Source organism: Microtus oregoni, unplaced genomic scaffold (genome assembly GCF_018167655.1).
Source record: "Microtus oregoni isolate MIOR12 unplaced genomic scaffold, Mior012 000012F_ref0000307, whole genome shotgun sequence".
NCBI classification, from domain to species: Eukaryota; Metazoa; Chordata; class Mammalia; order Rodentia; family Cricetidae; genus Microtus; species Microtus oregoni.
Genome location: NW_024543071.1, coordinates 52,717,798 through 52,733,329, shown reverse-complemented (window position 1 = coordinate 52,733,329; position 15,532 = coordinate 52,717,798). Strand labels below are relative to the sequence as shown.

General features: G+C 45.2%; 1 protein-coding gene across 1 annotated transcript in view; it reads right to left on the bottom strand.

Annotated features, from left to right (window-relative positions):
* CUNH11orf80 (chromosome unknown C11orf80 homolog) overlaps window positions 1-9,049 on the bottom strand; it is an 82,250-nt gene extending 73,201 nt beyond the window's left edge. Inside the window, 6 exon segments of the mRNA XM_041662194.1 lie at window positions 5,480-5,618; window positions 7,971-8,030; window positions 8,032-8,062; window positions 8,064-8,475; window positions 8,743-8,854; window positions 8,906-9,049. Of these exon segments, the coding sequence (XP_041518128.1) occupies window positions 5,480-5,618; window positions 7,971-8,030; window positions 8,032-8,062; window positions 8,064-8,475; window positions 8,743-8,854; window positions 8,906-9,049 (898 nt within the window).
* Between the last annotated feature and the right edge of the window lie 6,483 nt (window positions 9,050-15,532).

Here is a 15,532-nt window from a genome sequence, read left to right as displayed (position 1 = left end):
AGTACAGAGAGACATTTCATTGTATGGGCTGCTAAAAGCTAAATCAAGATATATTTTAAAGGTATCTTGACTTCAAAATTTGGGTCTAAGGATTTGTTGCTTTGGAAAAGGGGTTCTTCTTTTGTTTCCACAGAGGATGAGAACCTGTGGATTCCTTCCAGACTAATGTGATTTGATGGACCAAGAGCCCCTGAAAGGTTGCCGTGAATACCCCTCAAAATTACTTCACCCAAGAAAAGCAGAAAGTTCTCTCCAAACTTTCTCCAAACTTGGAGAGAACTACACCCAAATTCCAAAATATTGTTTATAAATGTTTAAAGTTTACATTTAAATGGAGATATACTATAGAGATTTGTATTGGTATGAATCTTGGTTTATTGATACAAATTTAAGATTAATTTTGTTTTATATATATATATATACACACACACACACTGCTTTTGATTAAGGTATTGTGTTTGCGAAGCTCATTTTAAAATGTAATGTATAATTAATAAATATAGGTTAATAGAGAGTCATCTATAATAGTCAAGCTTGTAGTCATGTTAGCTAGGTTTTCTAGATGTACAGAGATGTATTTCAGATGGATAGATATTCTTCAGATCTTTCAAAGACTACATAATATGGCATTTAAAATGTTTTAAGAACTTAGGACTTTTCATGACACTGAGACACATCTGCTTCTGGCAGCACCAATCTACTTCAAAAGGATGAAGGGCATCAAAGAGGCTCCTCATGGAGTTTGCTAGCCATTTGGGCAAGAAATTGCTCTTGCCTGAACTACTTAACTGAACTTACAGGACCCACAGAAAAATGATTGCTGAAGTTGCCTAAAGAAGGTGAGACAGTTCTTTGGGGTTCCTGCTTCATGAAAGAGTCTGCCAGACATTCTGCAGGACACAGAAGAAAGTGACTGACAAACTGCCAATATAGGTGGAACTGTCTTTGAAATTTCCTGATTCATGGAAAAGTCTGCCGGCTACAATAGGTCAGTAGGCTGAAGATGGATGCCTCAATAGTACAGAACAACTTTTGGTGACTGTCCAGGCAGTGAGATGTCTCTGTCAATTCTAGAATTTTAGAAGTTGTTTACAATGTACTTCCTGTTTACTTAGGTAATATTATATCCTTCTGGAGTCTTTGATGGAGTTGAAGAATAGATAGCTATTATTATAGTTTTCCTTAGTTATGATAAAAGGTAAAGTAGATATAAATATTGTAGCTGTAATTCTTGCTTGATACAAGTTTTGTTACATGTAATTTTACTATGTTAAAGTTAAAACCTTCCTTTTTATTTAAACAGAAAAGGGGAAATGGTGTGGGAAGTCCTTCTGTATATGTGTTGCTTTTATTGATTAATAAAGAAACTGCTTTTAGCAGATGACTTAACAGAATATAGCCAGGCTGGAAGGTGTGTGTGTGTGTGTGTGTGTGTGTGTGTGTGTGTGTGTGTGTAGAGAGAAAGTAGGCAGAGTCAGGGAGAAGCCATGTAGCCACCACAGGAGACAGACACCTCCACTGGAGCCCGCTAAAACTTTGACCTTTTGGTGATGCACAGATTAATGGAGATAGGTTAGTTTAGGATATAAGAGCTAGCTAGAAATACTCTTAAACTATTGGCCAAACATTGCAAATAATACAGTTTCTGTGTGATTATTGTAGGTCTAAGTGGCCGGGAATGAATGAACAGACTCTACCTACAGATCTCTGTGAGACTGAGGCCAGGCTGGTCTACAAGAGCTAGTTCCAGGACAGGCTCCAAAGCTACAGAGAAACCCTGTCCCAAACAAACAAACAAACAAACAAATCCCACATCCAAAGGACATGAGTTACATGGAAAAGGCAGAGCACAGGGCGCGATGAAGGAAAACTGACCCCACAGCAGGTGCAGTACTGTGAATTTTCAGAACAAAGATCAGCAACTGCAGATCACTCTCTTCTCACTGAGCACAATTGGACACATTTTATAGGCTCCTTTGAAAGTGCAGAGCAGTTATGACAAAACTAAGTCCAGGTCAAAAGTATGGGAACAGAATTCATGTCATTTCCAAGGCTTGTCTTAAAAACATTTGAGTTATAAACCTTGTTCCCTTTCTCCATCCTTAGCTGAAGGGATAGATATTAGAAGCCACAAGGCTGAAATATTGTGGATTCTGCTTTATTTTTTTAAAAAAAACTTTTTAAACTTTATTTCATGTGCATTGGTATAATGATGTCAGGTTCTCTGGAACTGGAGTTACAGACAGCTGCGAGCTGCCATGTGGGTGCTGGGAATTGAACCCAAGTCCTCTGGAAGAGCAGCCAGTGCTCTTAACCACTGAGCCATCTCGCCAGCCCATGGATTCTACTTTAAAGCAAATAAACCCCTGTACATCTATACTCATCTGGTGGTAAAATAAAGTAAAAACAAACATCCCATATGTTAAATCACTGAAATTTCAAAATGTATCTATTAAATATAATAATACAAAGATAAAGAAAATATTATATAAGCTTACATGGAGAAAAAGAAAAATAGGTCATATACAGAATAATCATAAAGACCAGAATTTTTAGTATCAACAGTAGAGTTATGAAGCAACATTGCAACGTCATTGAAATTCTGAAGAGAGATTAATTCTGACTTAGAATCCCATTCTCTGACAAACTACCAATCAGGTGTGGAGTGAAGACATTCTCAGAAATACGACATCTCAAGAAATTTATCTTCCCAACATGCTTTGTCAGGGAGCAACTAGTCTAAGAGCCACCAAAACAGTGAGTAAGCCAAGAAATAAAGGTATTGAGATTCAGAAGCAAGAGACACTCAGAGAAACCCCCAAAACAAATAGCTCTATATACTAAAAACAGAAGGTATCAAAACTAGAGCCGGTTAGAGGCCGTCATGGTGGCTTATACTGTAATCCTACCACTCGGAGGCTAAGGCAAGAGGACTTCTATGAGTGCCAGGCCATGGCCTACGGTGAGACCCTAACTCAGAAAACCAAACCAAGAGATTGGAGTTGTACCTCGGTTAGCAGAGTGCCTGCCTAGTATGGATCACCAGCTGCACATAAGCAGGGTGTGGTAGCACACACCTGTAATTCTAGCATTCCTCTGGAAGTAGAGGAGTCATCCTTGCCTACACGTTGAGTCAAAGGCCAACCTGGGTCACACGAGACTCTTTCTTTAAAAGTCAGTAGTAACAATGCCTTTAAATTTTTTAAAGGGGCTAGAGAGATGGCTTGGCAACTGACAGCAATTAGTTCTCTTAAAAAGAACTAGGGTTCAGTTCCCCAATGGGCAGCTCACAACTTCTATAATTCCAGGTCCAGAGGGATCAAACACCTCTAGCCTCCTTGGTCAATGGTATTCACATGCACAGACATACACAGAAACACATATACAATTGAAAATAAACCTAAAAGGGCTGGGCGGTAGTGACACACGCCTTTAATCTCAGCACTCAGGAGGCCCTGTCTTGAAAAAAAAAAATCAAAATAATAAAAATAAATCTTTTTAAATGAAAAAGATATTCTAATACAAATATGTTTAGAAACAGGTAATATTAAAATAATCAGTTAATGTGGCCAAAAGTGTTAGCATTTAGGAGAAAAAAGTCAGGGGGTTGGGCTATCTCATAGCTCTCTTGGTGTGTGTGTGTGTATACCGTCTGGGTGTATGTGAAAGTTGTGTGCATGCATTCATTTGAAGGCTAGAAGCTGATATTGTGTTTCTTCCTTCATTATTTCTTTACCTTATTTTTCCCCTTCTTCCCCTCGCACCCCCCACGCCCCACTTCTTTTTGATTTTTTTTTTTGAGATAGATTTCTCTGTAGCTTTGGAGCCTGTCCTGGAACTCACTCTGTAGATCAGGCTAGCCTTGAACTCACAGAGATCTGCCTGCCTCTGCCACCCAAGTGCTGGGATAAAAGGCGTGCACCACCACCGCTGGTTTCCCCCCACCCCAAACTTCTTTTCATGTGTATGTGGTACTTGAGTGTTTGTATGTGTGAGCATGCATGTGAAGGACCAAGACTGATAGGAATCTTCAATTGCTCTTCCATATTCTACGAGGTAGGGTCTTTAGAACCTTGAGCTCATATATGGCTAGTCTCACTAACCAGTTTGCTCCTGGCATCCCTCGTCTGTGCCTTTTAAGGCTCAAATTATAAGCATTTCACCACACCCATCCAGCATCTACATAAGTTCTGGATATCTGCACCCTCAGCCTAGGCTGACTTGGGACTCATTATATATACCAGGCTACACTCAAATTCACAGCAACCCTCCTGCCTCAGCCTCCCAGTTGTTGTCATCCACCATGCCTGGCTCAATCTATCCTACTACTAAAATTGTGTGTCTGTATAACTTATAAAACTTAAGACAAAGGAAGTTTCCAAAAATTAATGAAGTAGATCTCCATGTATTAACACAAAACGCTGCCCACTTTTATTAAAAGGCACTGGCACTAACATACACTAATTTCATTTGTTAAGAAATTCAGTAACTGTGCACACATACACAGAAAAGTCTAGAATATACACTGAAGGCTAATAATTATTTCAGGGGTTAGATAACTAGAAAATGTCATGCTCCATCCTTGCTTCTGCAATGATACACTATGTCAATTGTATATCAGTGTTCTTGTTTGTTTTGTATTTCATTCTTTGAGACAGGGTTTCTCTGTGTAGCCCTGGCTATCCTGGAACTCATTCTGTAGACCTAGCTGACCTCGAACTCACAGAGATCTACCCGCCTCTGTCTCCTGAGTGCTAGGATTAAAGGCATGGGCCACCACCGCCCAGCCATTTTTTAAATTTATTTTTTTATTTTATATTCTTTGGTGGTTTTGCCTGCATGTATGTCTGAGGATGTGAGAAGCTCTGGAACAGGAATTACAGACAGTTGTGAGCTGTCATGTGGGTGCTGGGAATTGAACCTGGGTCCTCTAGAAGAGCAGTCAGTGCTCTTAACTGTTGATCCATCTCTCCAGTCCCTATCTTTTTATCTTGACAGACTATAAACTAACTACATGAAGATCAGAAATAACAAAGCAGTGCCATCTACGCCAGACATAATGAGGAAGTCCTTTATGTTCAAAATGGCTATGGAATTGGATGTCATGATAAGAGCATACACCATTAGTCATTTCATTTCCCTTTCCTTTATTTTTGCCTCTTTGCAACTGCCAAAGTCCATACATAAACAAAACCGTAAAACTTGATATAAATTTGTTGTGAAAGAATAGCTTAAAATCAAGGTCAAAAGTAAAATTGTTTTTGAGCAATTTTTATTTAACCTAGCTATAGAGTCTCACAATAAGAATAATTTTTATCTTTCCTATATCGAACACTTACAAATTAATTACCAAATACTTGTTAAAATCATCTTGGTTTTATAGCTACACTAGAGATGAGTGTGACAAATTGGAAACTTTACACGAACTATGACATGCGTAGCGACGAAACAACTGTCAATGATTTCTGCCTCTACTTACTAGTCACCGCACAACGGAGAGAACTCGGCGCCTGCTTAGAACTTAATGCGTCTATGGAAACCTTTAGCTGCCCTTCTAGCGATGCTCCCTTTGGCAGTCCTGCTTCACACTTCCAGTGAACTATTAAATACCTCAAAACCTGAAAAGAATACGATGCAAATGAAACGCAATCTTTAAGATCATGGTCCTAACAAACTTGTATGACACAGTTAAAACTCTAATATAAAATACTGTACTCCTGCTTATGAAATGTCAGATTTGCTTTTGTTCACGGCATAGTATCATAACTAAACACAAAAAAATGGTTGGAAAGCCAGCTTGGGAGGCAGAGGCAGGCAGATCTCTGTAAGCTAGAGGCCAGCCTGGTCTACAGAGTGATTTCCAGGATAGCCAGGGCTGCTACACAGAGAAACCCTGACTCAGATTTAAAAAAAAAAAAAAAAAGAAGCCGGGCGGTGGTGGCTCACACCTTTAATCCCAGCACTCAGGAGGCAGAGAGGCAGGCGGATCTCTGGGAGTTCGAGGCCAGCCTGGTCTACAAGAGCTAGTTCCGGGACAGGCACCAAAGCTACAGAGAAACCCTGTCTCAAAAAAACAAAAAAAAAAAAAGAAAGAAAGAAAAGAAAAGAAAAAAAGAAAGAGGGGCTGGAGAGATGGCTCAGTGGTTAAGAGCATTCCCTGCTCTTCCAAAGGTCCTGAGTTCAATTCCCAGCAACCACATGGTGGCTCACAACCATCTGTAAAGAGGTCTGGCGCCCTCTTCTGGCCTTCAGGCATACACACAGACAGAATACTGTATACATAATAAATAAATAAATATTAAAAAAAAAGAAAAAAAGAAAGAGCTGGGCAGTGGTGGCACACACCTTTAATCCCAGCACTCTGGAGGCAGAGGTAGGCAGATCTCTGTGAGTTCAAGGCCAGTCTGGTCTACAAGAGCTAGTTCCAGGATAGGCTCCAAAGCTACAGAGAAACCCTGTCTAAAATAAGAAAGAAAGAAAGAAAGAAAGAAAGAAAGAAAGAAAGATGCTGGAGAGGGGCTGGAGAAATGGCTCTAAGATTAAGAGCACTTGCTGTTCCTGCAGAAGAACAGAGTTCAGTTCCCAGCACCCATAAGGCACCTACCTCACAACTTTCTGTGTGCTTTGCAGACCAGGGCGGCCTTGAACTCTGAGATTCATCTGCTTCTGTCTCTGCCTCCCAAATGCTGGGGTTAAAGGTGTGTGCCACCACGCCAGGCCGAAATGACTTAGTTTTATGTGTATGAGTGTTTTGTCCGTATACACACGTAAGTATACCACATGCTTGCTGCCCACAGAGGTAAGAAGGCAGCATTGCCACTAGGGTGCTGTGAATCAAACTCCAGGTCTATTGCGAGGGTGATGAGCACTCTAATATTTCTCAGCCAATTTTTTTTTTTTAAGGCAAAGAGCTGTGAGTAAGCAAGTTTGGGAACTAAGATCCTGATTTGTACCAGAGTTCTGAAGGCAGTTTCCAGGCACTTCTACAATCTAACAGCTTCCTTCACATCATCTTCTGATTTCCTGTGCGCCCTCTGTTAGGATTTTTCCAGCGTCTTTATGTATAAAGATAGCAGTTGGGAAAAGAATACTGGCTGGTGAGTCAGAGCCCTGGGTTCTATCTCGGGTTCTGTCATCTGTAAAATCTAATCCCCCAGCTTCCTCTGACGATGACAAAGAAGTCACGAGGACCACAAATATTCTAAGTCACCTCAGCGCCTGCGATTCTATCCCTGTTCACCTGTGCAGCGTTCCTTAGGTCTGAAGCTAAGTGCCCCATCAGGAGATGGCCGCAAAGTTCAGCAGTGGAGTGAACACATGCCGCTAGCCGGCACCGGGCCATCTTTTAGAACTAAACAGTTCTCAATCCACTGATATGGAGAACCTAGCACGAACCCTTGGATTCAACCTTTCGTCATTCAGTCCAGGATCTGCACCTCACGGTGGCTGCCGAGGGGTCGTGTCACACCTTGTCCTCATGTTCCCGTTTTAACATGGCTTGGTGCCTCCTTGCCTATCCTCTGACTCCCTGGTCCACCCTTTAACGGCTGCACACATCCTTCCCGCCTTTTCGATCCCCCTCTCACATAGATGGGTACAAAACGCTGGGAATCAAGTTAGCCGACTTCCGATTCCCCTCTCAGAATCAGCTCAGGTTTGGCAAACACCATACCTAGTTCTTGGGCCTTCGCTTTAGACGGTGGTGTTTGCGCGCACGAAGGCAAGCCCGGAATACACTGGTTCCTCACAAAGGACCCACGAGGGTGATGGATAGTCCAGCACCTCCATACCTCAGGCCTCACGCCCCCCCCCCGAAATCCCAAAGAAAGCGGGATTTAAAATTGTCTAGCCATTCACGGTATTTTTTCCTGCACCTCAGAAAACGCCAGATCCCGCCGCCCAAACTTTGAGGTCTCCTCACAATGCCCTCTTCTCGGAAAAAATGTCTTTCTTCCCCTTCCCTGCATCACCTCGCAGACAGCCAAACCCATACTCTCCATTCTGTAAGGAGAGCGGCCACAGCGCTCAGGGTTGTTGGCTGCTCAAAACCTCTTCCTCAGCTTCCTTCGACCCGGGTGAGCGCCCCGCCAGGCGGCCGCCGGCCGGTTCCCTTCCCGCCCGACAGCGCGGTCGCCCCGCCCCCAGCCCTGGCGCCTGCGCACTGCGCGGGCTGCCTGAGGTCGCCCGCACCAGTAGGCGGCTGGGTGGGAGGACAGGTGGCCCGGCTGCCAAGGTTGGAGGCGAGCCGGGAAGAGGCCGGGCGATGACTCCTCCTGAGGAGACTTTCCCACGGTCTCGCCAAGCCGCGGCCCTCGGCTCTTTTCAAAGCGCTTCGACCGCCGGCGGCGTTTTCCAGGGCCGGTCCCTGGAAAGCTGCGGCTGCGTGGTGCAGGATTCCCAAGCTGGCTCTAGACCCCAGCCGGCTTCGCCTTCTGTTCTGAGGGCGGTGCCTGGGACCAGACTCTGCTCCCACATCTAACAGAAGGATATATTGGTGGCTAATTAAGTCTGAATTTTAGGTGAACGATCTTTTCACCCCATATTGTGTATGTCATGCCATAAGATTTGGGATATATACTAAGGAAATTATTTTGAAATTCAGAGCTGAAAGCTGGGGGGCTTGTATCTGCCAACCTGTCTCCAAACCTCTCCCCAGTCTATTCCAGGAAGATTCTGGGAGCTTCCCCCTCCCCACTAGACCCTTCCTTCCCCAAGTTTGACTTCAGAAAACGTCTGGCTGACGAGCAGCTCTGAGTGTCCCCAGCTGGAAGGAAGTCCTATAGGCTGCAGAGCGGGCTTCGTGAGATGGACGTAGGCTCACAGCTCCCGAGAATCTGACAGATTGTTCTTTGGGCTGCCAAAAGAAGACACTGGCATCAGAGATTCTTGCTTGGCAACGAGTTACCCAAGGAGAAGGGTGGAACAGGGCGTTGGCCGCTTTCCTCCGGAGGAAATTCTTCCACTCCAGAAGCGGGGATTGCACAGAACAGGCTGTGGAGTTGGCAGAGTGCCCACCCAGTACCAGCCTTGGTGCCACTTCAAAGACCATGTCCCTTAGGACCTGAACCATACCCCCTCTGCCGTGTGCTAGAGCTCTTGCCCGCCTTCCCCGTCTCGGGTGCTCACAGCTAGGCAAACTGGAGAGGTGGTTTTTATTTTTTGGTTTTTTCGAGACAGGGTTTCTCCGTGTAACAGCCCTGACTGTCCTGGAACTAGCACTTGTATACCAGGCTGGTCTCGAACTCACAGAGATCCGCCTGCCTCTGCCTCCCAAGTGCTGGGATTCCAGGCGTGCGCCACCACCACCCGGCTGGAGTATTCATTTTAATCATCAGAATTAATAAAAAGCCGACATTTGGGAAGCCACTGGAGTCTTTTCCTCCTTTTTACATCTCTTTTAGAATATTTCTCACTGAAAATGTCGTCTCAGCAGAAGCACTCCGCCTTGAAGATACCAGCGGAGATGAAGGGTGAGGAACAATGGCTAATGGCACAGCACTTGAGCTGAGGTGGTTGTCTTGGCTCTCAGCCTCCTCCTTGGAATGCGCCTCAGGGATGAAGGTACAGGAAACACCCAACACTATACCATGTATAGGCAGATACCTAACAAAGCTGCCTGGGAGAGAGTGCCCTCACATTGGTCTAGGCAAAGTGGGGGGCACCTCTGCTGTGAGGATCCACCTTCAGGGCTGGTAGTGTTTTTTCTTGTAATCAGACTTGACATTTGCTGAGTCCGACTCCCAGCTCTACGCACCCTACTTTTTAGCTCCCCTTGTTAAAAGTAATCCTTCTGTGTAACAGGTATTGTAAACAGTGGAAATGAGGCTCTGAGGAGAGGTTGTATAACACTCAGTGTGTAAATGTCAGAACCTTAAGACGAAAGCATCCCTGAAGTCCTCCCTGGACTTCTCCCCATCTCCCCATCTCCCACCTGGCCGTGGCCTGGCTGGTTGTCGGGGAGTTCTGTACTGTGTCATTATTGATGTTACCATAAAATGTGAACCACAGTGGTGATACCCTCCTCTCCCACAAACCCCTGCTCACATTTCCTATTCATCAGCCTGCATCTCCAACCTGTCTGTTTGGATCTAGTAAGTAATATGCTGTTGGATGTCACATTATGAAAACATGTTTGCTCAGGTTCCTTCCTCAGGCCAACAAATGCTATAGTCAGAAGGGATTGCTGAGGTGACCACTTACCTTCAATAGATTAACATGTGTGAGCCCTAAAGAAATTAAATGGCCTGCCTAAGGTAAGGTCACTTACTTCACTGGGTTGACCAAGACGCCCTTGTGGATCACTGTATTTTCAAGCTGACCTTTGCTCTCTGGTAGCTTCCTTGAAGTGTTTCCAGGGACCCGTTCTCACTGCGGTCTAGACTGTGTGGCGTGCTGGCTGTGCTGCCATTCCTCTGCTCACTCAGAAACTGAACTCACGTTTCATGTCTTTTTTGGATATTGATTGTTCTGAGACAAAAACAAAACAAAAAACAAAAAAAAACCCAAAAACCTTTCTGGCCAGTTTTAAAACCCTACCCCAAGAGCCCCAGATTGACTCTGAAGCCCCAAAAAGACAAAAAATGGGGGGGGGGCTTGAATGGAACCAGAACATCATAAGCAATGTTGCCAGGCAAACAGGGACATTTCAGGGACTGTTAAGCTGCCTTTTCCTTTCAATGTGTTCTCTATACATATTCCAGACACTTCTTAGGGTGTACCTTAGTCTCCAGTTCTTCCAGGTCATTCATATGCCATGAAAGAAGTCAACCTTAGGAATTTAAACTATTGTCAAATCAGGTTCATTTGGGGACTTTCTCCCCTGGGAAACAAGCAACTATGACAAGAGGCTGTTTCCCACACAGACAATGAGAAAGGGTTAACTGCTTCTCTCAGGTCCTGAGAGAAGTCTGTCCCCCACCAGTCTCCATAACCGGGTTTCCTGAAATGGAGCACGTCCCAGGTGCCTCTCCACTAATCACATCCTTGCAAATGGGGCCATGCGCTCAGATTAGCTCATCCCTTCACCTTCTCGAGGCCTTCTCCACCTGGAGCAGAGAATCTGGGGCAGCCTCACCACTGACTTCCCATCAGGGGTCAGATAGGAATGCGCTCACAGAGGGCAGGTAGGTTAGGGAGCACCAGAGACCATTGTGGAGCTGACTTCCACACCAGTTCATGGCCACGCCATGTTCTAAGGCTTGCAGGCAAAGAGCAATACCAAGGTTTATATAACGAAAATATTTTCCTCTTCGCCCCCATTCCCTATGCTTTTCTTCCTCTCCTTCTTAAAAGGACTGGCTCTGGTACAAAGTGGCTTCCTGTGTCTCCTGGCTGAGTCACCTTCTCAGTCTGATTTCTCATCTGCCAGTTATCAGGTGCTGGGCCAGCCAGGAAATCTCTTTCCTTCCCTTTTCGTATCCATTCTCCTTTGCTGGGGGAGAAATAAACCTACAAAAAAACCTACTTTACAAAATGGTTCATCCCTCCCTAACTGACTTTTTATCCTCTCTGAACCAGAGCTGGATTTGTCCCGGCAACTGATACGCACTAGATGGGAAGCTGGCTTTGTGGCCCAGAGTATGGAAGCAGCTGAGTAGCCTGGTCACGTGTGGCCAAGCAAGCCTATTGATCTGAAGGTCAGACCATCAACTGGATTTTAAGACAAGTAGGCTCACTGGGACAAAGACTCATCTTGTAAGAACCCCTTTAAAAAGATGTTAGTGCCAAAAGTTCAGTCTTGGGTCACGGAATCCCAAAGCACTTTACCAGGCTCTCAGGCCTCACAGCTCACAGCCAGTCAGCTAGGATTCAACTCTAAAGGTGACTAGATTTTACCCATTCTGGCTTCAATGGCTGTCTTCTTCTCCAACTTCCATTTTCACGAGTTGAAAAGAGGCTGTGGGATCAAACGTCTAAAAACGTCTGGGCATCTATTTCCCTCACGTTTTACCACTCACTTTGGGTGTTAGGTCCTAATTTTCCACAACTAAAATAGGGAAATTCTCCAAGGGATATAGTTAAAATAACATCTATGAAGTAATTTGAGAGTTAGGATCTTTAAATTACAAGACATTTTAGAGGCCATTTAATCCAGCATTTCCCAGCCAGACAAGCAATGCTTGTTCCAATTCTTTCCCTTTACCCCCACCCCACCTCCGAAGAGCCAGTCTCTTTCCTCTGTCTTTTCTGGTATCCAAGCAGTTTGCATAATGTACTTAAGAACGGGAACAACTGCCTTACTTCCCTTCCCACTATGTGCAATAGTTAAACCACCACTGCCCAAGTTGGTAGCTAGCGTTTACTTGAATGTCTTCTGCTGGGGTCTGCCATCACAAACCATTCCACTTTGGGAAGCAGTGGTTTGGAAGAACTTTTCCATCACAAGAGCTACCTTCTCCCTGCTGTTTTTCCGGCCCCGTGTCTTCCACTCAGCAGTCACAAATCTGTCCTTTCAAACCACAGAGAATCCATATAATCCCCGTATAAAAGGCCCTGGGGAATACTCGGGATGGTTATTGTTAACCTGTCATAGTGGCTCAGACTTGGCCTGAGTGATTGTATTATAGATGACCTGAGCTTGGCGCACATGTATCCCTAAAACGTTGTATAAACCAGTTTCGTGCGAATCAAATAGTTTTAGACATACATGGAAGGTGACTGCTTTTAAAAACCCTGTTATCGGTTCTCTCATCAACAGAAATAGGGGCTGGGCACTGAACCCGGGGTTTATCCACGCTCAGCAAGCACTCCACCACTGAGCGAGCTACATCACTTCCTACTTCTGAAAGTCGCCTGCAGTGCCCAGGTTCTAGGCGGCCCCCGCACTTGTCATCTTCAGCTCAGCGCCCCAAGCAGCTGGTATCACAGGCTCGGAGTCCACCAGGCCAGACTGGACAGTCTTTGTCTCACGCAGAAATCTCCCCTATCCGGCTTTCATACAATCTAAATTTTCATGCATTATGCTTTCCTTCTGGCAAAATTTGCCTACATAGAAAACATGCAAAATAATGATAATGGGTACAGCAAACACTGCCGAGCGCTTATCTGGCACCCGGTGCCTCACAGCTGACCTGTACTGCTTAATTTCTCCCCACAGCTTCCTTCTGTGAAGTCACCCTAATCGTTTCCAGAAGAGGAAACTCAGGTTCAGAAAGGCTGCATACCTTTCTAAGGTCACTCAATCAGAGTCCAGAGTCTATTGTCTTTACCCTCAGGAGGCTTCCGATGCCAGTCACGGTTAGAACGACACAATAAGAGTAAATTGGGCTAAGATACTGAATACTGACCTAAATGTCTACAGCTTCAAAGATATACATAAAACGGACTCTTCTTGGATATGAGCACTGTAGGTTTCTCAGAACAACATATTCTAGCACATATTCTCTCATATTCCAGGACAGCTTAGCGGATGAGCCCCCAACAACCCCCCTTCAGCTGCTAGTATTAAACAGATACTGCCAGATTTTATTTCTGGGGTATGGTGGAGAGTGGACACTTTTTTCCAGTGTCTTTGTACTCCCAGGGGTTAATGGCATGAGCTTTTAAGAAGAAAGAAATGGCTCACTATTGACTGGTATCATGGTTGCTCCCAGCCCGCTCCTAGATGGGTCAAGATCATTCAGATGAGCCCAGTTTTTAATGGCTTTTAGGTTTTGGAGTTAAAAATAGTTTGGCGGGGATGGAACATACTAAGTAAGCTCCGTTTCGAATCCAAACGGGGCAGAGATAAATGGAGGAGATTGCTCGGTGTCCTCCAGTTCCAGTTTCCTCCATTTAGTCAAGACCAGCGTGCCGTCAAAGCGTCACTTAGAGCAGAACACAGCCCTGGGGTTCCTAGGACCCCAAACTTCCTGACGCTGTATAAGGAAGCTTGAGGTGGGGCCCTTTTCCAGTCCTCTGTGCCCTACAGCAACTGCCCGCACCCATGAAAAGGCCCCGTGGGACTAACACGATGCCTGCAGTCTCGTGTGCAGACTTGCTTGCAAACACATGTCGATCCTTTGCACATCGTGCCCGAAGCTGTCAGGCTGGTGTCCTGGTCTGTGCTAGCCATGGTTAATTAAGCCTGTCTTCTGAAGGTGCACGCTCCCCTGGGAGCTCGCCTTTCTAACCTTTCCTTGGGCAGCCGTCTTACAATCACAAATCAAAGACTGGCGTGGGAAAGGATGCGGATTTCCTTTCTTCTCAGCTCCTGTTTCTGTGACTGGCGGAAGAATGAACCTGACCAAGTCAAGACAACTCAATCAGTCTTCAGCTTTAAACTCTGTCTCTTAGGCTCCTCTGACCGGCCCCATTCCTGTGGTTTTCTACCTGAGGGGTCGGTCATATGTCATTCTAACATCAGGGAAGGAGCATCAAGGCCGAGTATCACTTTTCCCTCATCTGCGCTGAGACCACTGACTCTGCAGCAGGGCTCCCACCCAGGCGGCTTCTGTGGTCTTGGTCTAGCTGGAGCACAGTAATGGTTTCTTGTGCCGCTTGCACGCCTCCCCTGGGCTGCTGAGCTTCCATCTGGAATGGAATGGCTTGGCCCATTCACATGCTTTCTCTCTGGGTTTCTTGGCCCTTACTCCACGAGCATCCTGGCTTTTAGGTTCTATCATTCCCCCACATACCCATATAGACCTCTAAGGGGATGGGTTCCAAGCATCTTTTCAGAATTTCCTCCAAATATCAAGGAGCCCGGGAAATCTGGGTTTGGGGGATAAGATAGAAGAGCGAGGCACAGTCCATAGGGAGGATTACACCAGACTGTCTGCCTGCACGGGCCTACGTGGACCCTGCTACTAAGACTCTGAGGCAGCTTCCTGCTATTGGCATCAGGTATGTTGAGACTCTGTTTCTTCTTGGAGTCCCAGGAGTGCGGCAGAGTCCAGGCTGGTACTGTCCACTGCTGCTGGGCTGTGCCGAGGGAGTCAGAACACTCTTGCTCTCATGTCCTCAGCCTTTTCAATGCTGCTCCCGGCCCAGAAATTTTCTCTCCTATGTGAAAATCCACACGTCTTTTGCAATCCAACAGATGATGGCATAATCTCTGAACTTTAGGTTTACCAGATCTGTCTGTCTCTTGATATTTAGAGGAAGTTTCTGGAGGAAACCTTAAAATCCCTCTCAAGCACCTGGCTCTTCAACTGAAGAGCCAAGTGTCTTAAGAATAGTATCCTGCTGTAGAGTTGATTTGAGACAAACTTCTAGGCTCCAGCAATTCTCCTGTCTCAGTCTCCTGCGTAGCTGGAACTAAAGGAATGCACCATTAGTATCTCTTGTATAGCTTCTAAAAGGACTAGTTAAGAGTTTAAAAGGATTAGTTGAGAGTTTAAAACCAAAGATGAGGAAATAGCTCAGCCAGTAAAGTGTTTGCTTTGCAAGCAAAAGAACCTGAGTTCTGAGTTCAATCCCCAGAACATTTATTAAAAATAAGTAAGTAGAGTCGGACGGTGGTGGTGCACGCCTTTAATCCCAGCACTTGGGAGGCAGAGGCAGGCGGATTCCTGAGTTTGAGGCCAGCTTGGTTTACAGAGAGAGTTCCAGG